General features: G+C 39.7%; 1 protein-coding gene across 2 annotated transcripts in view; it reads right to left on the minus strand.

Moving 5' to 3' along the window:
* The window catches only part of L3MBTL4 (L3MBTL histone methyl-lysine binding protein 4), a 461506-nt gene that overhangs the window by 186856 nt on the left and 251835 nt on the right, over positions 1–22815 (minus strand). For both annotated transcript variants that reach the window (XM_017543913.2, XM_037744036.1), the window contains one exon: positions 12299–12401. In XM_017543913.2, coding sequence (XP_017399402.1) covers positions 12299–12401 — 103 coding nt within the window. The remainder of the gene's footprint in view (positions 1–12298; positions 12402–22815) is intronic.

Below are 22815 nucleotides of genomic sequence, written 5' to 3' on the forward strand. Positions count from 1 at the left end.
ACAAAGAAGAAGTCAAGGGAAAATAAAGGACTAAAAGTCATTTCTAACTAATATAGAATCCAGACCAAAGACACAAGTCTTAAAATTCATGCACCAAATAATATAATATGTGGTCAGTGTAACTTGATAATTTTTAACAACATAAAAAACTATTTTATATTTTATTGAAGGACAAATGACAACAAAAAAAACTGTATATTCTGTCTGATTCTACTCGTGAAAAAATATGTATGTATGTATGTGGAAAAAAACCCAAAAAGACAAAGATTGAAAGCATATAACTTTGTAGTTGGATTATGAGGGGTTTTTATTTATTTGTAAATGCTTCTTTATATTGTCTAAATTTTCAATATTGACCATAGACTAATCTTGTAATAAAATGGTGTCATTTTAAAATAATGTATGATTGTAATATTTCTAACTTTTTAAAGAGAATGAAGTTTCTTTGTCTATATTTTACTTTGATTTTGGTTCTCAAGGTTACTTAAAATTACCAGATTTCATCATTTTACCTTCTCCTTAAATCAATATACTGCTCTTCTCACACAGAAATAAATCAAAGCCCTATCTGCTTTCCTCATAAGGTAACAGTTCCTATAACCTTGGCAATTTATGTAATTTGGAATGTTGCACTTAATAAAATCCTTACAATGTATCAAATAATACGGTTCCTTCAGAAACCAGTGCCCTAGTTGCTACAAAATTAAGCATTTCATATACAATTTTTTTCTTAAAGAATTTAGGAAAAGCCATCGAATTCTCACATAATTATATCCCAGTTCAGTAAAATCAGACCTATACAGTAACCTTGAAGAATTTTATAGTAATGGATAGAATTGATTTAAAGACCCGTGACTGATCTTTGGTTATATTATCAATGCTTTTACTAAATTGGGTAATTAATCATGTCATTTTGAGAATTAAAAGGGTCTTTAAAATCAGATACTCTTTTTCCTTTTGCTTATTAAAGTAAACATACATCTGCACGTTTATTTTTCAATTTCCACCCATTTCAATTTCACTGTGTGGTAACACGATGTCAAGGAAAATGACAGACCAAGTGACAAAGGAATCAGATAAATGTAAGCACATGTCACTGAGGTGCTCTCCTGGCATGATAAAAGTTTTAACTGAAGGTGACACTAAATTATGAAGTAGTGTGCATAAAAATTAAAGCCACGCCTTTGGGAACCCTTTTGAAATAGTGTTTCTATCAGCCACTGTAAATTCACAAAATTTACAGAGCCTAACTAAACAAAAAGTAAATTTTTGAGAGCTTTTACTTTCTGTATCAAGCTTGTCTAGCCTGTGGCCCATGGCTGCATGTGGCCTAGGATGGCTTTGAATGCAGCCCAACACAGATTCGTAAGCTTTCTTAAAACACTATACATTTTTTTGGGTAATTTTTTTTTTTTAGCTCATCAGCTATCATCAGTGTTAGTGTATTTTATGTGTGGCCCAAGACAATGCTTCTTGTTCCAGTGTGGCTCAGGGAAGCCAAAAAAGCGGTCACCCCTGATGAACCTGCTATTGTGATGAGGCAGAAAAACTAGAGAGAATAAGAAATGAAACCATAAACTATTAACTAAATTATTATTTGGTAGGTAAACAAGGTTTTAAGAATAAGTTAGGCATGGCAGATTGGAAAATTGAATTCATCCTTTCTCCTTTCTCTCCCTACTAAAATAGCAATAAATGAATAAAAGACTATAAATTTATAGACAAAGCACGATGCTGGCAGATGAGAGAAGTGAACATATTTTTAAAGATAAAAAACAGATAAGCTGAGAGCCAAGAGTCTGCAGACAGAGGATGCTATAAAAACACACCAGGAAAAGTTTGGAACCATCTTCTTTGATGGAAGTAACTTTCTTACCCCAAGGACAAGGTCTCCTGAAGGTGGCAGAGGGGAGTCTCCTCTGCAGTGGGACTGGGTCCTGCCGGCCACCCCTCCCAGGATTTCACCATTCATGGGCTCCAGAAGTGCACACAAAGCCTCATGCCAGCATTTTTGGTGCCTCACTCTTAAAACTGAACAAAACAAAGACTAACAGAATTTGAGAAATGCGTTTAATACAATGGGAAGAAGCCGACCAACTTAAGCAAAAACAAATCAAAACAAAAATATTAAAAAAACAAAATGAGTCAGTGCAGGGAGCAGAAAAACAACTGCAGACATTATCAGAGAGGTAAGAAAAGATATGCAATCTATCCAGCAAGAACAGGATACAATAAAAACAAATCAGTGAATAAGAATGTGTTCTCAGAAACAAACAAACTAACAAAAAACACAGTATAATCAAAAATGTCAACTGAAGGATTAAAAGAGAAACTTGAGGAAATGTTTCATAAAAGAGAACACAAGACAAGGAGTGAAAAAGCTCTGAGCATCAGATGAGGAAAGCAGACAGAGCAAATAGAAAAGAGAATAGTATTAAGAAATAGAATGAGAACACCTCCCAGAAATAAAAAAGGTTAAGTTTCCAGATTGAAACAATGAATGGACAACAGGTTAATGTCAAATCACCAGGGATTAAAGAAAGCTCTAAAAATGCCCAGGGAGGTGCAATTCTTGTAGAGGGTGGGGGGGTGGGGTGGATGGAGCATGGGAAGAGGAACAATTCCATGGGTGGATTGAAATTTGAACAAAAGCAGACATCTCAACAACAAAAAAGTAAATATAACATGGAATGATACCTTCAATATTCTGAAGGAAAAGGATCTCCCACTGGAATTCTACCCATGGCCGAGGAGACACATAAGCTATTTTAGCTAGCAAAGTAACTCCCTCCCACAAACTCTCTCCCAAAAAGCCAGGAAATAGAGAATTTAAATTGGTGAAAAGAAGTCTCCAAGCCAGGAATAGAAACTCAAAGGGAAGGGAGGCAAAGGGAATTCCAGGATGGAGGAAAGACCTGGAAGGCAGATAATGCAGCAGGTCTGGAGAGAAAGCAGTTCAGATGGAGGAAGGACAGAGGGCTACATGTGGGTGAGAGGGGGATTAATGGACTCCCTGACGTGTCTGGCTGTAGCTGAGTCAAAAGCCAGATGGAGAAGTTTGTATTTTTAGGTCACATTGTGATAGGACCACAGGGTGTTCAGTCAAAGCCAACCCAACAGGCAGGACGATGGCTGAGGAAATGCTTTCCTTGAATGGGAAAGGCTACTTCCAAGGATGACAAGAGACACATGCCTAAGAGATCAGGGGTCCGAAGGGGTTCCCACAGGCCTCAATTGAAAGGAAGGTCAACGATGCAAAACAAACCCTTACATGTAAAGTCAGAGCAACTGAGCAAGAATTTCAAGAGCTGCACCTCTAGTTCCTTCCAGAAGGGGTGTCTTAAATCTCAGAATAATGCATGGACTGTCCAAAACAGTTTCTCAGCTATACTGGTGCCTATTGTTTTATTCCTCTAGTATTATTGTTTTGTTTCAAAAAATCAATGCGTGGATACTCTTAACAATTTACTGGGTTTTTTTGTGTGTGTGGTAAAATTCGCTCATTTTATCATTCACTTGGATATTTCTTCTCTTTTTGTAATCATTTTTTAAAAATTTTATAACATTTTGAATTGAATGTTGAATTAGTTCATTTTCATTCTTTCTTATTGAGAAAGGTACAGATTTCTCTCTGAATATATGTACTATGACATCCTAAAAGTTTATCTCTTCAGTGTTCTCATTACATTACGTCTAGATTTTCTGAGATCAGGTCTGGGTTCTCCTTTGATCGCATGATTGCTTAAGTTATAGTTATAAATTGTTTGCATGTGTTCTAAGTGACTGGATTTTTTTTTCTCAACAATTTCTTATTTCACTGCATTTTGATCGAGAATAGGTCTGATGTTTTGTTTAGAGAATTTACTGAGTGGTGTGTGGCCTAACAGTAGAGTTTTGAAAAGTGCTTTTGGGCAGATTTATTCTGTTTTCAGCTTAATGTATATCTATAGTCACTCTTCTTCCTTTTCTTAAATCATATTATTCAGATTCTGTATATTCTTATGTCTGTTTTGCCTGTTTACTCCATCACTGTCTGAAATGGGTGAATTAAAGTCTCCTTATATTATTCTATTTCTCCTTATATTTTCCGCAGTTATACTTTCCAAAACATGAAAGTGAATAAAGACTATGTCTGTTTAAATCTCATCATGAAATTAAATCTTTTGTAGTTTAAAGAACTCTCATTTACAGATGAGGAAATGAAGTTAGGAATAGTGGGACGATTTGCCTCATATTACATAGTGAATGGTCAGTCTGGATGTTCAATTCAGGTGCGTTCCAGGCCTTGAACATAACTAGTGAGACTGATGCCCCCCACCTGCCACACACACACACATTTACTCACAAAGAAGAAAAGATGTGAAAAGAAGAAAACATCTGAAATAATTTCCATCATTATTTTTGAGCCGACATAACTATTCCAGATAAATCCTGAATAGAGGCTGAGTTGTCCTATAAGTCTCCACTAAGAGCACCCAAAAATATCTTAGATTTATCTGACACTCCCCACCTTCTGAGCAGCAAATGCTCCTCTTCTGTTTGTACTGTTTAAAGTTTGATACTTTAGCCATGTGTGCCGACCCTGTGTCCCACACAGGAGTCCTGGGGCAAGAGGTCTACACATTGTGACAATATCTGGCTCTCAATGTAAATGACATAATTATTGGTTCCTAAACAAATTTCCTGTGTATGTTTTATGACACAGAGGTAGATGAAGTCTTCTGGCATCCGTATTCTACTCTTTTGAATAAAAAAGACTTCATATCTAATCCTGCACCTTGGCTCAAAAGTAAATTTACATCTTGTAGACCCAATATTGTCATCTCTAAACATTCTTATGTTAACAAATACACCTACTTCATTTTATTCACTATGTAAATTCATTCAAATAAAATGCAAATTGTGTGATAATTGTGTGCCAAAGTCCTATTTTCATAAAGATAAGAACTGATGCAATTTATTTCAAATAATAGTTTATGCATATTCTATATGAATTCCATACAAGTTTGAGTATTATTGCTAACCCCCTGACTATTTTAATAAAAACTAAAATAAACCTGTCTGACATCCATCTAAAAAGGACACTCAGGGTCCACCTGATCTATTAAAGTGATGTATTATTTTCAAATGTCCTTAGTGATATCTTGATGTCATCGTTCTCCTTGTCAGCTGTACAAAATAAGATGCTGACAACTTATTTTAAGAATACTGTTTACTTCCTTTCAAAACACCAAGGCTTCAATATCAAAATCAGAAATTCTGATTTGAAATGTTAAAAACAACATTCTACTTGCAAGTGCTCCACTGCCTGGGAGCATTTTATAGACAAGCAGCTGAAATTGCCACCTTCCTTAAAGTAGAGCACTACATTTTCACTCTTTCCTCCAGGCTTTGGAAGCAGAAATCAACCAAGTTGTTTTATACCGATCCTACCCAAACTGGAGGCACTTTCTCTCTCTCTTTTTATTTTTTATTTTATTTTATTTTTCCTATTCTTCTTCTTTTTCTTAAATATAAGAATATTTGCCTAAGACTTTTCTGGACCAGAGACTGCAAGAAGCGTCTTGTAAAATGATGCCTCTCTAGTAAAGGTACATATCTACGACAAGAGGAAAAAACCTTTTATTTTGAAATACGCAAGTTTTACTTATTTAAATTCATTAGGAAACTCAAGCTAGAAGTGATAATTATATTAATAGTGCATCTAGGAATCTGAGAGAATACAGTAAAGATTTAAACATCTTATCTCTTCCTTACCATCTCTGACATAAAAGAACAAAATGTATAATGATAATCTTGGGTGTTTTAAGGCAAATTTCTAGCAGGCACGTGCGTATGTGTGTGTGTGTGTACATGTGCATGTATACAGTATTCTCGACAGATACTACCCAAGATAAGTACTGAAGAACAATACTTTCAATCTTTTAGGCCTATATAAAATTTAGACTACAATAATACAAATATAGAAAAATGCAAGGATTATGAATGGTACCAATATTTTACAGTTAATTGCAAGATAATTTTAGTAAATTCTTAAGCTATACACATAGTTACATTCATAAATTGATTGGGTAAAAAACAATGATTAAATGATTAAAGGAAGAGAGACATATCCAGCATTTACTAGAAATAGCCTACGTTACCGATGACCTGTACTCTTCATTGACATCCTTTCAGCCAACAGTAACCCATCAAAGATTTATCCTCATTCCTTGAATACAAGGAATTTTGAATTCCTTGTATTAAGACAAAATAGTGTACAATATAATAAAATCTGTTTGCATTTCCTTTCACAGGCAAGTTAAAATGCATTTACCTAATGGTTTACATGCCTTATAACCCCTCAACAAAAATGCAAGGTCAAGAACACCCAGTTCTCTCACTTTTGTCTTTTCCATTCTAGATAGATGCTAGATGCAGGTACCCATTGCTTTTCATTTCATTTCTGAGACCCTGGAATCTTGAAGCTTTTGGAGACCTTGCTCTTACTTGAGTGCTCTTTAATAATGAGGTCTAACCTGAGAAGAGCAATGAGAATTCATCACCCCAGCAGTCCTGCACGTGCATCAGACCTGAAGACAGGATCGCCTCTCAGGCATGCTGTCTCTCTAAAAACGCCCATTCTTCTCACTATCCCATCTTCAGTATTTCCTGTTTTTCTCTAAGCTTCAGAGAATGCTTTCCTCTAAACCCTTATGTTTATATCCTTCTCATTCATTCCGAAATTCTGAGGCCAACCTTTAAAGGCTACTTGGTAGATAAAATTAAGTAAAATATTCTCTTGATAAGTAGATAATACAAAGAAGAACATCAACTAGACCCCATTTACATTATATCAGATGAGCAAAAGTTCAGAGAAGCTGCTGGAACAAAGTGCAGCATGGCCACTCTGTCTGTGTCCACAGCCTTCTCAGAATCCAGCAGGGAGAGGTCAGTCAGCAACACATATACCCAGTGCAGGAGGCAAGCTGGCTTTGCTGAAGTGGAAGGAGAGGCTTGGGTGTGATGCTCCGCTACCTCTCAGAGCAGTCCAGGAATGATCGGTGTTATTTCAGCACCAGCTCCACAGGAGGGGCATCAGCAGAGAGCTCTGAGAGACAGAGCAACTGCAACACTGTGGTGTGACTAACTTTGAGGATAATGATTCAAGTTTTGAAGGAGGCATTAAGATGGCCAGTCATTTCACCGGAAGTACCTGTCACTCAAAATACTACAATGAAAGGGTGCAGTGTTCCAGACTCTCTCAGGGCTGTCTGACAGAATTCTCAGGGATGACGGAAATGTTCCATACGTTTGCTGTCCAATACAGTAGCCACTAGTCACAATGGCTGCTGAGCATGTGAAATATGGCCAAGTGTGCCTGAGGAACACAGAGGCAGGTGACTAGCGAGTATCATAGTGGGCTTTATAGCTCTAGATCATGGACACACACACACACACAGACATGCGCACGTGCGTGCGCGCACTCTCCCCCTACACGCAAACAGAAGGCCTGAGGAAGATGATCTCTGTAGCTATATCCTCCTATTGCTGTCTAGAAAGTGGCTCCATCAACTCCAGCAGGGCATCCTCCTAATCGTGGGCTTCTCCCTCCTCTCCCCTTACTCCCTCATTTTTCCTTTTTCCTCATTTCCTCCTCCCCTCAGACAGCACTATTGTTACAGTAGGTACAAAACATTGAACAGAATGTCAAAAAAATGTATTTATCTGGTAAAGTGAAAAAGAAAAAAAAATGTAGGTAGGTAGGTAGGCAGACATGAGCAAAGCAGGAGAGGCCCCCTACCCCAGGAATGTCAGGCAACCATCAGGTGATGGTCAGGTGGCTATTAAACTGTCCCTCTAGAATAATAATTGGTCACAGCTGGTGCCAGGGAAAGGCAGCCTCCCAACAGATAGAAAACGCCTGAAACTGGTTACCAGCAGCTTCCTGATAAGATCTCAGGAGCTGGGTGAGTAGGCCCAAGCATGCTCACTTAGAGGCAAATGCTGGAGTCTAACTGGCATATGATCTTTCTCTAGGAACATTCGACTGGTAAGCGAAAAATGCCTCCAATGAGCATGTCCACAACTCCAGTAAACACACTACATATATGGCCTGTATTCGTTCATTTTCACACTGCTGATGAGGCCACACCCGAAACTGGGAAAGAAAAAAAGGTTTAATTGGACTTACAGTTCCACATGGCTGGGGAGGCCTCAGAATCATGGCAGAGGGTGAAAGGCATTTACATGGTGGGAGCAAGGGATAATGTGGAAGAAACAAAAGCAGAAACCCCAATAAACTCATCAGATCTCCTGAGACTTGTCTACTATCACAAGAATAGAATGGGAAAGACCAGCCCTGTGATTTGATTACCCCCGGGTCCTTCCCACAACACATAGGAATTCTGAGAGATACAATTCAATTTGAGATTTTAAAGGACACACAGCCAAACCATATCATTCTACTCCTGGCCCCTCCAAATCTCATATTCTCATATTTCAAAACCAATCATGCCTTCTCAACAGTCCCCCAAAGTCTTAACTCATTTCAGCATTAACCCAAAAGTCCACAGTCCAAAGTCTTAGGTGAGACAAGGCAACTCTCTTCTGCCTATAAGCCGTTAAAATCAAAAGCAAGCTAGTTACCTACTAGATACAATGGGGGTACAGGTATTGGATAAATACAGCTGTTCCAAATGGGAGAAATCGGCCAAAATAAAGGGGTTACAGGGCCTATGCAAGTCTGAAATCCAGCAGGGCAGTCAAATTTTAAAGCCCCAAAATGATCTCCTTTGACTCCAGGTCTCACATCCAGGTCACACTGATGCAAAAGGTGGGTTCCCATGGTCTTGGACAGCTCTGCACCTGTGGCTTTGCAGGGTACAGCCTCCCTCCTGGCTGCTTTCATGGGCTGGTGTTGAGTGCCTGCAGCATTTCCAGGTGCATGGTACAAGCTGTCAGGGGATCTACCATTCTGGGGTCTGGAGGATGGTGGCCCTTGTCTCATAGCTCCACCAGGTGGTGTCCCAGGAGGGACTCTGTGTGGGGGGCTCTGACACCATATTTCCCTTCCACATTGCCCTAGCAGAGGTTCTCCATGAGGACCCCATGCCTGCAGCCAACTTTTGCCTGGGCATCCAGGTGTCATTTCCATACATCTTCTGAAATCTAGGCAGAGGTTCCCAAACCTCAATTCTTGACTTCCATGCAACTACAGGCTCAACACCATGTGAAAGCTGCCAAGGCCTGGGGCTTCCACCCTCTGAAGTCACAGCCCAAGCTCTATGTTGGCCCCTTTCAGCCATAGCTGGAGCAGCTAGGACACAGGGCACCAAGTCCCTAGGCTGCACACAGCACAGAGACCCTGGCCCAGCCCACAGAGCCACGTTTTTCTCCTGGGCCTCTAGGCCTGTGATGGAAGGGGCTGGCGTGAAAGACTCTGACATGGACTGGGACATTTTCCCCATGGTCCTGGGGATTAACATTAGGCTCCTTGCTACTTATGCAAATTTCTGTGGCAGGCTTGAATTTCTCTTCAAAAAATGGGTTTTTCTTTTCTACTGCATCGTCAGGCTGCAAATTGTGTAAACTTTTATGCTGTTTCCCTTTTGAAACAGAATGCTTTTAACAGCACCCAAGTCACCTTCTGAATGCTTTGCTGCTTAGAAATTTATTCTGCCAGATACCTTAAATCATCTCAAGTTCAAAGTTCCCAAACCTCTAGAGCAGGGACAAAATGCCACCAGTTTCTTTGCTAAAACATAACAAGAGTCACCTTTGCTCCAGTTCCCAACAAGTTCCTCGTCTCCACTTGAGACAGCCTCATCCTTATTGTTCGTCTCACTATCAGCATTTTTATCAAAGCCATTCAACAAGTCTCTAGGAAGTTTCAAACTTTCCCACATTTTCCTGTCTTTTTCTCAGCCCTCCAAACTGTTCCAACCTCTGCCCTTTATCCAGTTCCAAAGTCGCTTTCACATTTTCCTGTGTCTGTTCAGCAGCACTCTACTGATACCAATTTTACTGTATTAGTCTGTTTTCACACTACTGATAAAGACATACTCAAGACTGGGAAGGAAAAAGGTTTAATCAGAGTTACAGTTCCATATGGCCAGGGAGGCCTCAGAACCATGGTGGGAGGTGAAAGGCCCTTCTTACATGGCAGCAGCAAGAGAAAATGAAGAAGAAGCGAAAGTGGAAACCCCTGATAAACCCATCAGGTCTCATGAGATTTATTAACTATCACAAGAATAGCATGGGAAAGATCGGCCCCCATGATTCAATTACCTCCCCCGGGTCCTTCCCACAACACGTGAGAATTCTGGAAGATATAATTCAAGTTGATATTTGGGTGGGGCTACAGCCAAACCATATCACAGCCCCTCCCAAATGCTGGCAGGCCACTGCACATGTGGACAGTCCACTCCAAGGAAGAATCAGGATGAGGCAGGAGAATAGGGTCTGGAGCCAGGGAACCTAAGGCTGATTCATGCTGACTTCCTAGAACTAAACCAAAAGAAAAACCCCAACTTTCCACATGTAAGTAACAAAAGGACCAGAGGCTACTCCTTTTGCACCTCCCACCCCTGCTTTTCTGCATGAAAGATGGAAAATTGAAAGTATTTCTGATTGGTTGCTGTTTGCAACCAATCACATGTTTGCATAGGAGTGTAACTTTGTAGCTTCACTCAGCCTCTGATTGGTTGCTTTCCACAATCAGTCAGACTGATTGTGGCCCACTACTTCATCTACATAGTGTACACCAAGTAACTAACAGGAAATCTTTAGGGAGTATTTAAACCCCCCAAAAATTCTATACTGGGGCTCCTGAGCCCCTGTGCTCGGGCCCACTCCCACCCTGCGGAGCGTACTTTCATTTTCAATAAATCTCTGCTTTCATTGCTCCATTCTTTCCTTGCTTTGTTTGTGTGCTTTGTCCAATTCTTTGTGCAGGACACCAAGAACCTGGACACCCTCCACCAGTAAATGGGGAGAAGAAATGCAACTCCTGGAATTATGCCAATGTATAAATACCTCAAGGCAAGGTCTAAATGGCACACTTGACTCTCTCAAGTTGTCCTCTTGGCCCTCTTCCAAGTGCACTTTAATTCCTTTTCCTCCTGTTCTAAAACTTTTTAATAATCTTTCACTCCTGCTCAAAAACTTGCTTCGGTCTCTCACTCTGCCTTATGCCCCTCAGACAAATTCTGTCCTCTGAGGAGGCAAGAACAGAGTTGCTGCAGACCCGCACAGACTTAACACTGCTAACACTAAGACGTCTTCACTGGGTCCAGCTCCACTTTTACAATGCGAGTCCCACAGATTTGCACAAGTCACCAAGCAGTTTTCATGTCTTTATTTCTTTTTCATGGATACTATATTTTTTCTTTTAAGTGTTAATAGATTCACACATATCACATGTATATTCATGTGTGCTATTTGGGAGTGCTTATCATTATTCTTATAGTGGCATTTCCTTTGATTCAATTAAAAATATTTCAGGCATTAGTTTCCAGGATTGCCAGATAAGCCCCTGATAACGCACAGACTTCCTGTATTACACTTAGATCCTTTATTCAAACAAATGTTTTCTTGCTTCAGGTATTATATGACTTACTCTTTTCTCTTTATAATAAACTTTAATATAATGTTTGTTTACAAATTTGTGTATTTGAACAAATTTGATATAAATTTTTTGTTTTAATTTATATATTCTGTTTCTAGATCACCAATATAATTTATCTGTACACTATTTGCCAATAAGGATAGAAAAAGCAGCAAGGGCTTAAATATTTATTTGTATTATTTTTCTTTAAGAGCAACATCTGTTCATATGCATATTATCAAGTACTTAAAACATGGGCATATTCTGCAACATAACTTCACATTAGTTTTCTATTCTTTTATAGAATTATCTCCAAATGAATAAGAAAGAGATAAAAAGAAATAGAAGCAAGGTAAATAGAAAATGAATAGAAAAGGCAAGAGGCTCTGGAATTTCTCTAGAAGAAACCAAGTCTCAGGACACGGTGGTGGGTGTGTATGACAGCATGCATTTGGTAGGAAAACTGTTAGAAAAAGGAGATTCTGGGACATGAAATGGGTCTAGGAAATGCCTCACAATTTCAAGAAAGCTCTAGAAGGGCCGAGTTGGCAAGCAGAGGAAAATGTCAAGGTAAGGCCTTGGTAACACAGAGGTGGGAGTGTCATAGGGGCAGCTGGCTCCACAAGACTCATTTATGATGCTCCATGTACCTGCTAATATGCAGAATGTTTCCATTCATCCAGAAAATAACTTAAATAAGAAAAATGTTACCTGTGATGTCCCGAATAACGCGGACCACGGATATGGCCTATTCCTCGGCACCCGGGAGTAGGACAGACAGCTTGACCTGGAGGGATTTTCACATCATTCGTTCCTTCAGGAAGTAAAAGAACATGCCTTGAAAACACCCTCAATTAAAGAAGACTGCAAATCTGAAATATGTAAATGATGTTAATTAAGACTTTGCAAATTAAACAAACCATCACCAAAAACCACTTACAAGTGACTTACGATGTTTTATTTATATTAAATGATTTAGCAGAAAATACCAGTGCTGTAATAAATAACACTAACAGCACAACCCATAAAAGAGAGAGAGGAAAATGAATAGGCATTGAAATTTTTAAAAACAGATATGAGAACATTCACTTATTTCTTTCAGAGATTAATAATGGCAAAGGCAATACAGCCACGAGCTGAGAACACGAGTATGTAAGGTCTGCTGTGAGGTCCTCAGTGAAACCTCCACTCAACCAGAGCAAGGATCTTGGAACACTGCACAGAAACCAGGCTAGCAAAGGGGGCGTGCTGAAGATGGCAAATACGCCCACACTTACTCAAGTGGCTGTCAAAGCTAGGCAAAGAAAGAACTGACATTATGCTTCTCTATACTAATACTGTGCTGTACCATACCCTACACCATACTATATGCTACACTGTGCTATATACTGTACTATACACTGCATTGTACTCTAAGCTACCGTGTACTATATACTATACTGTATGCTACACCATACTATATGCTACACTATGCTATATTGTACAATATACAGTACCGTACTGCATTGCACTGCATTGTACTCTAACCATGCCAAGCATTCTGTCAAGCCTACGAGGCAGTCTAAATCTAAATATTATCAGTATCAAAACCTTCATTCCATGCTCTGTGATTTTCCTCAGTCTTCTCTACCTCCTAAACACACACACACACACACACACACACACACACACTCTCTCTCTCTCTCTCTCTCTCGCACATATCAGTTCCTGGAACGTCCCATCCCACACCTCCTACTGTTCTGGGCCTTATTTCCCTGACAATCCCACACTTTCCTTCTCCCCTCCAAGCTCTCAGACTTCCATTTCCTGTTCAACAAACTCCTGCTTCCTCATCCTCATCTCAATATTCCCTAACTCCCAGTTCTGGTTTCATGGGGCAGCGACCTGAAGATGTGGCTTCCCACAGCCCTCCACAGGGGTCACATGCCTCCAGAGCTGCAGGGAAGTCAGGGCCGTCTTCCTTTCTGTGCCTGAAGGCCATGCCTCTGAGTCTCCTCTTCTGAGTCTGACGCCTTAGCCTTCCACTGTCTGCCCGCTATTTCCACATCAGGCAGGGATGACTTTGGCACTGGCTCTCCGTGCTCTGCTCTGTCCCAAGTCTGGCAATATCTCAGGCATATCCAGGCCCCATGAACTCATCCTGCTGGCTCTGCCACCCGAACACTTCGGTCAGTCACTTCCTGGGGCCAGTGGCCCCCAACCCATCTGGGCCACACAAAGAAAACCCACTGGGTCTTGTAATCACCCAAAACGTCTTTGCATCTAAAACCCCACCTGACCACAAAACCATATCCATCCATACTGCACACTCAGGTGCCCCAACTGCTGCTGATGTTTTCAATGCCAATGGAGTTTCCAGGCCAGTAATTTCCCTTCTTCTCTTCCTCAGCGCCTTCTGAGGGGCCATAACCCCTTCCCTTGCCTAAATAAGATTCTATCAACTGTTATTTAACCCTCTCTTGCAAGGTTCTTAAACTCCCTTGTTCTCTGACTTTTTAATCACGTCTGGCTGTGGGGAAAAAAGAAACAGCCAATGACAGATCACCTGAAACAACCTACTGCTCTGTGTTTTGCATAACGAAGTTCTCCTGGGAAAAAAATGCACATTGTGCAGACGAGGTGTTACCAAAACACCAGCCTTCCACACTACCACTGAGCTGCGCCCTCAGTCTTCTACAGCAGAACTTGCCTGCTGCTAACTGAGGACCAGGCGCCCGTGGACAGAGCACCTCCTCATCGCTGGCCCAGCACTTCCCCGCCTTCCTTTCCACTGCAGTGCGGGGTGCACCTTCCCCTCTCCAAAGCAAATCCCTCACCATCTATGCTTGATCTCATCACCCTCCATTCGCCAGGATCTGCAAGCCGTGATATATTTCAATCACTCCTTGACTACTGACCAACATTTAAACATGCTCCAGCTTCCATCATAAAAACAAAGACAAAAGAGAAAACAAAAGTTTGCAACGCTACTTGGATCCCACATGCCCTCTTACCTGCTGTTCCCCAATCCTTGTTCAGAGCAAACTTCTCAAAGCAGTTATTTCCTCCTCCTCAGGGCTCCTTTCCTGAGGCACATTTGTTTTCCTATCACCACACATTGGGACCTCGACTCAGTCAGTATTTTCATGAAACCTAATGACACTGTAATGCAAATTTATGGTTTATATACAAGCTTCTTTTCTAGACTATCAGTCCCTCTCAAAGGAAGAACTATGGAATACTCACCCATTCCACAAGCACTTACTGAGCTACTGATCACTAACTTGCAGAATAGGTATTTATTGAAACTATATACTGTACCATATGCTACAGCGCATAGTTCAGAATATAGTTGGCAGTCTTGTGAAATTGCTGCTGTCCACTGGCTTTGGCAGCATTGCACTGACAGCTTACCTTCTGCATATGAGCATTCTTTTGTAATCTCCTTGCCAGCATTTCCTCCTCTAGTCAACCTGAAATGTCAGGCAATATCCACTGATTCCTGGGCCATCCATTTGTACAGCTCCATTTACCAATTATATGCTACAGATGCTCACAGACTACAGCCCAGGCATTCTTGAAGTTCCAGACCAATGTATCCACCTTTCCACTTGATGTCTCCATAGTTATTTCTTAAAGTCATTTCAAATTCAACATGTTCAGACTGAACCTATTGTCTTGACCCCCTAGCCTTCTTTTCCTCTAGAGCAGCTCATCTCCATGACTGCGTTACCCTGCAGTAAGAAGCCTGGATCTTTGACATCCTCTCTCCCTCATTTCACAGCACCCTATCAATCTGTCTTCAATTTTTCAAATATTTCTTTTATCTATCAACTTATCTTCATCACTACTGTGACTGGTCTAATCCAAGCCATCTTCCTGTTTGAAGAATTGCAATAGTGATTCTTCACTCATCCTAATGTATTTTCCATCTTGCAACCAGAGTAATCTTTTAAAATCACAGATCTAATGATATCACTTCTCTCTTAGCACATTTCAACGGCTTCCCATTGCTGTTAGGATGAAACCTCAAATTCTTAACCTGGCCTAGCTGATGTATGATTGGACTTGATTTTTCTCCTCATTCAGGATTCTGCATTCTCCTGTTCCTTGAACTTGCCAGGTTCATTCAAACATCAGGACATTTGCGTATTGGCAAAAGCATCCCATTGTCCGCTTGGATAACTTCTGCTTATCTTTTACGTCTTGGCTTATATTTCACTTCCTTGGGCTAACTTCTGAGAGGAGGTTAGATCCCCATTTTATATAGCACCTACCTCAATTACAAATTAAGTAATTATTTGTTTAATGTCTATCTCTCTTATTAGGCTATAAGCTGCAGGCATGAATCTAGTTCACCATTGATGTCACCAGTATCTAGCCTGACACATAGTTAGTGCTCAGTAAGTGTGGAATAGGTGAGTACTCCTTTGAGAGACACTCATAGTCCAGAAAAGCAGCTTATATATTAGCAATAAATTTGCATTACAGTGTAACTAGGTTGCATGGAAATACTCACTGAGGCTAGGTCCCAATGTGTGGTGATATTAAAACAAATATTTAAGCCTCAAATACATTTTCATTACATTTACTGAACCATAGGAAAGTATGTCTTAAGTACATCTTATGCTCTTAGGACTTTGTGAAACACACTGAGGCATAAACAGAGAAAAACAGAGCTACCCTATTCAAAGCCAGCTTTTGGAAACAGCTCTTTAAAAAACAGCTTTTAAACAAATCAGAGGAAGTGATGCTTAAAAACTGTAAACAAGACAGGCATGGTGGCTTATGCCTATAATCCCAGCATCTTGGGAGGTTGAAGTTGGAGGATCTCTTGAGGCCAGGAATTTGAAACCTGCCTGGGAAACATAGAAGACCTTATATCTAAAAAAATAAAAAGTTTAGAAAGTTATCTGGGCATGATGGCATGTATCCATAGTCCTAGCTACTCTGAAGGCTAAGACGAGAGGGCCTCTTGAGCCCAGCAGTTCAACCAGCCTGGGAGACAGTGAGGCTGTATCTCAAAAAAAAATCATAAACAAATCCTTCATTAATAAATATGCTTTTGTCATTCTATAAATATATAGCATTTTAGTAAAAGGATCTAAGAGAAAAGAAACATAGAGTATATAAACAGTTTTCTCTGAACTGCATCTCACAATACATTACCCAAGCTATCATTATAAAGGTCTAGAATATTAAACCCACAAACAAAAAAAGCAAAAAATACTCTCCATCAGCCAGCCTAGATGGAACTCTGTGTGGACATTTTACACACACAGTGACCTTTCAATGAATGCTACTTAATATTGTTTCCGGTACTATTTTATGTACTTTATTAAATTAAGGTTTAAACTGATTTTTTTAATATTTATCAATGCATATTTATCTCCATATCCTGATGCATACCATCACTCTCTCCTAGGTAGAGTTGGAAGGAAAGCCATGACCTCAGCTGGGGGAGAAGAGCCATCACATTAAGAACTGCAGCAAATACTTAACAAAGAAAGAGTTGAGAAGAACGAAAAATAAAAATGCATGGGACCTAGCAATTTCCTCATTAAATTGTGAATGATGAAGTATAATAGGTTGAATCAATGGCAAATAAGACAAGGAACCATCCACTGGGAAAAAGAAATTCTGCAACAGTTCACATTATTCCTCTAAGATAAAGGAAACCTTCCAACAAACGAATGTTTTTGTTCAGAAAATAATCATATTTTTGCCAAGAATATCTTACTATAATTTGGATATTACAACAATTAGGTCTCAGGAAGAAATGTTCTCAGCCCTAAATCACTTTTTCAGAAACACTATCCCTGACCATATTACCTATGCTTGCCTTCTTTTTACCACTTTTCCTGAAATTAGTTTTGTAGTTTATCTGCTTCTATCACCTGTCTCCCTTCACTGGAGTGAGGATATTTACCTTATCTAACTTGTTTACCACTGTATCCCTAGTACCTTCCAGAGCAGCGAGTGGCAGGTAATAGATACTCAACAAATATGTTTTATGAGTGGGAAATATATATATATAAATAATAATAAAGACAGCAATAATTAATACCTGGAAGCATTATTTTATCAGTGCTGTGGGATCATCACAATTTTATTCTTATTTAAGAGCTCCGTGGTCTGAAACCCCTCTCTGATCTTTTATTTCTAAATACTATGAGCTGCTTGTTATATCAAGCAGCATGAATAACTCCTAATTTGTTACAAGTCTTCTATGAAAACTTTTACTCAGGCAGAGTAAATCTAATGGAAAGATTCTTTAGGAAAGGACAAAAAAGAAAGAAAATATGCTTGTAAACCAGGACTTATCTGAATAATAAATAATGCTTTACCCTAACATGATACTATATTAAGATGTCCTTGTGGTATTCCCCATTTCTGCATAGTTACTACACACGGCCCTCTTTCCTTGCCAACCAAACTGTGATTTTGCTCAGGGCAGCAATGTGCCCAGCAACACACATCCTCTTTCCCAGCCTCTCTTAAATCTGGTCATGGTCACTTGATACTGTCCTGGATAACAAAACCAAAGGGAAAGGCACCGTACGGACAAATGCTTTTCTTTCCTGTTAAAAGGTTGAAGATGAGACTGGTGCTGTTTTGTCCATTTCCCCTTCACTGGAGTCCCTGGAATGCAGATGTTAATGCCCGTGGGATGATAAGCACAGAGACAAATGCAAAGGTGCCAAGGGAAAAAGAGAATAAAGGAAGGCAGAGCCTGGGCCCAGAACACTGCCAGCCTTGGACCTGCTACACCAATGATCTGTCATGTGGGAAAAATAACTCTCTCTTTGATTAAACCCAATGGTTTACTTTTTGTGTTACTAGCAGATAAAAACTCCTAGAATAAAACAACAATTTTATTTTTATTATTTTGTGAAATCAAGCAATTGTCCTTAAAACACTCAAGTTGCATATGGATTTTAGACATACTGTCATGTAAAAATGATGTAAGAGATCAAGGCAAAAATCAAGAAATAAAAGAGATTGTGCTTTTGTACTTAGAAAATGAGAAAGGTGACCGTCTTTTCTTATTCTAAAATGACCCAAATTGGTGACTATGAGTGATGTACATGAAAACACTTATTATCTTAACCAGAATAGGTTACGGACTGAGATCATCACGCTCCTTCTAAGAATGTACTTTCTTTTCAGAACCGTGATTTTATTTAATACACAGATGCCCATAGCACAGTGATAATGCTGACCCTAAAGCAAAGTAAGATGATCTATTCATTTAATTATATAGATGAGTTATGGATTGATGTTGGCCAGCATAAAAAAAATAAGAATCAGGACCATTCCTGTTTCTACTTCAATACTAATTACTCACTGCTGATACAGTACTCAGTTCAACCTGATTCATTTAGCAAGGATTTTTATTTGTAATTGAGAAGTGACATTAGCATTGAGTGATGATATTCACTAGAAGATGCACAAGCACTGCTTCTTTGAAAAGGGAAATAGATTTAAACGTCACTGATAACAGGTAAGTTAAGATTTTGTTTTTTCTTATTTTTAACATAAAATTAATCACTGAGTGTTATCCATTCAAGTAAAGAGATACTGCAGGTTAATTAGATGCTGGTATTCCCTCTGCTCGGGATATGGCAGCAAAAGAAACAGAAAGACCCTGCCCCCTGCGGAGCTTATCTTCTGGTGCCAAAGATGGAATAAGCCAACAGATAAGAAGCATGACAGTAGGTCAGATGGGGCTAGAAAGATAGATGAAGTGGGGTAAGGAAGAGAAAGTGAGGGGTGCACGTGGGAAGATTTTTAAGGCGGAGGAGGCAGGGAAGAAGTGCTGATATTTGAGCAGAATTCTTCTTGAAGTGAGAGCATGGGACACGCTGGGACAACTGCCAGAAGGCCTGAGCAAGGGGAAGGGTGGTGGGAAATGAGACCGTGTGAGCCAGAGTCTCCCGCTTATTCTGGGTTGGCTGGGAGACAGTGGCCAGCCCTGAGTGAAGAGAGAATCGGTGAGAACACATCTACCGCGCTTCTCTGTGAGCAGTTTACTTCTCCCCGCACCTTACCTTGTGAAAGGCCTGCTGTGCGCTCTGCATCGTGGCTGGGTCTGGAATCAGGCCTTCGGAGCCCATACAGGCAGATCCACACCCGGTATTTACAGCCCGGGCTAGATGAGACCCACGGTGAGTTCATGTCCATGGAGAAGAGAAGTCTGAGGACTGAACTCTGGGAACACCGAGATGTAGAGACCAGAAAGAAAGAGCGAGCAAGGCGGCTGAGAGGAAGGAGCCCGGCGGGTAGAGGGAGAGCCAGGAGGAAGCTGCGGGGAAGGTGCGCAGACCAGCCAGGGTTGCACCTGCGCCTGGCCGCAGGGCTTGGCAACGTGCTGGGCTACTGCGCCTGTGGCAAGAATGTTTTCAGTGAAAAGGTCTGAGCAAACCTGATGGAGGTTCAAGGGAAAGTGCAAGAGGAAAAAGAGAGAAGCTATAGTTTAAACAACTTTTTAAGAAGTTTTTATATAAAAGGTTGTACAAAGTAGTTATAAAAAGTCGGTTGATGTCCCAAATAGCATTTCTGTTATTGTTTTTGTTTGAGTGATGATGAGACTATTTCAGTACAGGGAAAATTTGATCATGCAGAAAGTGGTTTAATTGTGGGAAAAAGTCCTTGAGTGAGCTTGGGGTGACAGGCCAGTATCCCACTAAGGATGGGCTGTGGGGCAATCAAGGACTGTGACCAGTCCCAATCCTGATGAAGGCAAAGCCTATGCGTGCAAACAAGGGACACTGGTGGGCTCCAGGGCAGGAGGAAGGCAAATTTCTCCCCTGACAGCTTTTATGTTCTTGGTGAAACAGGCAGTAAGCTTGACAACTGAGCCTGAGAATGGGGCAGGGGAGCAAGGTATGAAAGTGAACTAAAAATCTGTAAAGCAAATTGTTCAATTATGACACGTTCCCGCTTCAAATAATCAAGCTTTTACTATCTTTATTTTGGATTGGAAATTTTTTGGTTAGTATCTTGGTTTTTTTCCATGCCACCCCCAGGAAATTTATATTACAGTTTGCTAAGAAGATTTAATGAAATAATTACCCCTGAACATTGGAGAATGCAAATAATAAGCGTTATTTCAAACTAAAATTATAGGTTAAACATACCTATTCTCCTCTCCTAATGAAATTCGGGAAAATAAATATCCGTTGTGCTATAATAATTAGTGTCTCAAACAGAAGAAGAAAATAGTATAACCAAACACTATGATTGCTTGTACCTGGGTTTCAGGATATCATATTTCATGATACATAAATAAAATAGAACAATAATTTTGTGAAATGAAAATGCAACAAAAAAATTGTAAAACATTCCTAAAAATGTCAATTTTATACTTACTCAGTGATCTAGAAAAATCTTTAAAGTACTACAATGTCAATATCAGTAGAGAAAGGCAATCTAACCATCTGCCTGACATAGGGATACATTTAGAAATGTGGTAGAGTCCAGAAAGAAATGAGCCGATATAATAATAATACTTATCTTCCACTCTGAAACAATAATACAGTAAGAAACGAATGCAAACATTGAAAGTCTCTTTCCAGATCTGACAGAGCTTCAGGGCAGTCAAGGCAAAAAGGAAAACATGTTGTACTGGCCTTTGATTATTATTTAAAATGAGACAGAAGATCACTTCCTTCATAAAGAACTGGCAAATATTTTCTTAACAAAATACAGTAAAATGCATTTATCATATGTTGAGCCTTAATTAAGAGATAATAATATAGTGGGCAACTGGCTAATTATTCAAGGATCCCAGAAAAAGATGATCTCATATTTAAATACAAGTACAGTGTCAGGGAGATCAGAGGCTTAGTGGAAAATGGAATGACTTGACCTGTAGCCTCTGATTGAAGCATCTGAGATCTGGCTGTATGTTGGTATGAGCCATTGTAAGGATTAGGAACAAGAAAGTGAAGAAGGTATATATATGTAGTTTTAACTGATATATGCATAAAATGACATTAAAGAGGAAAGCAAAAAATGTAGATTCGATTTTAGATATCACCCCATTCAAACATGTCACATTAGTATTTTAAAATATTTATACCACAAGCACTTAAATACAACAAAACTAGGTTCTTTTTATAGTACAGAATGGGCCTTTGTAAAACGTTGGATTGTTTTATTACTCAGTTTTTAACCTTTCAAAAATAAGGAGAATGACCTTTTTGCTGATTTACAGAAGGGATGAAATTGTGAGAGGTTCACATAGATAATGTAGAGGCATAGGATTATTATTTTTTCTTTTTCTGAGACCTGTCAGCTGGTGTCACCCAAGTTGGATTGCAGCGCTGTGATCACAGTTCAATGCGGCATCGACTTCCAGGGCTCAAATGATCCCTCTGCCTCTGCCTATTGAGAAGCTGGGACCACAGGTGCACACGACCATGCCCAGCTAATTTTTCTATGTTTACTTTGTAGTGGGGGCCGGCGGGGGGGGGTCTTGCTATGTTGCCTAGGCTGGTCTTAATTCTCAAACAACCCATATATTCTGTTTCTAGATCACCAATATAAATAATTTGTCTATACGTTATTTACCAATTGATGAGGATAGAAAAAGCAGCAAGGGTTTGTTTGGGCTCAAGAGATTGTCCCACTTCAGCCTCCAAGAGCACTGGGATTACAGGCGTGAGCCAACATGCCCAGCCACAAAGCAAGAATTTTAAGAGTAGAAGAAAGGTTAATGGTTATTGGCATACACACAAAAATGTTTTACATATAAATAAATTAAATTGTATCAAGCCTATCCTTAACTAACAGACTTACTGTGGGGAACTAAATAGTCAGATGGCACTTAAAAGTACTGAATGCAAACACTACTTCACTAGATAACCCTCTTCCATTTTTCATTGTTTTTAAGAAATAAATAAGACAGTAAATAAACTAGATTTATCTTTTAAACTTTACCTTTTATAAAACTTACCTTTCAAAGAAATTACAAAGAACTAAGATGACTTTTCTACTTTCTTTTGCCCTAAACCTCCTTTAAAGCCTTTTATGAGAAATCAACTTAAAAAAAAAAAAAAGAAAGCCACCTAATTTGGTATTTGGTTTATGTGATTGAATTATTCCCATTTTACCCAAGTAAAAATGCTGCAAAACCATCCCCCTTCTCTCTTTCTCTCTCTCATTCATTCACTCATTCTCTCTCTCTCTCTTTTCCGCCCCCCCCCACATTGCCTTAAGCAAAGTGACACTAATCTCAAGCCAAA

This window comes from Cebus imitator, unplaced genomic scaffold (assembly GCF_001604975.1).
Source record: "Cebus imitator isolate Cc_AM_T3 unplaced genomic scaffold, Cebus_imitator-1.0 Scaffold162, whole genome shotgun sequence".
Lineage (NCBI taxonomy): Eukaryota > Metazoa > Chordata > Mammalia > Primates > Cebidae > Cebus > Cebus imitator.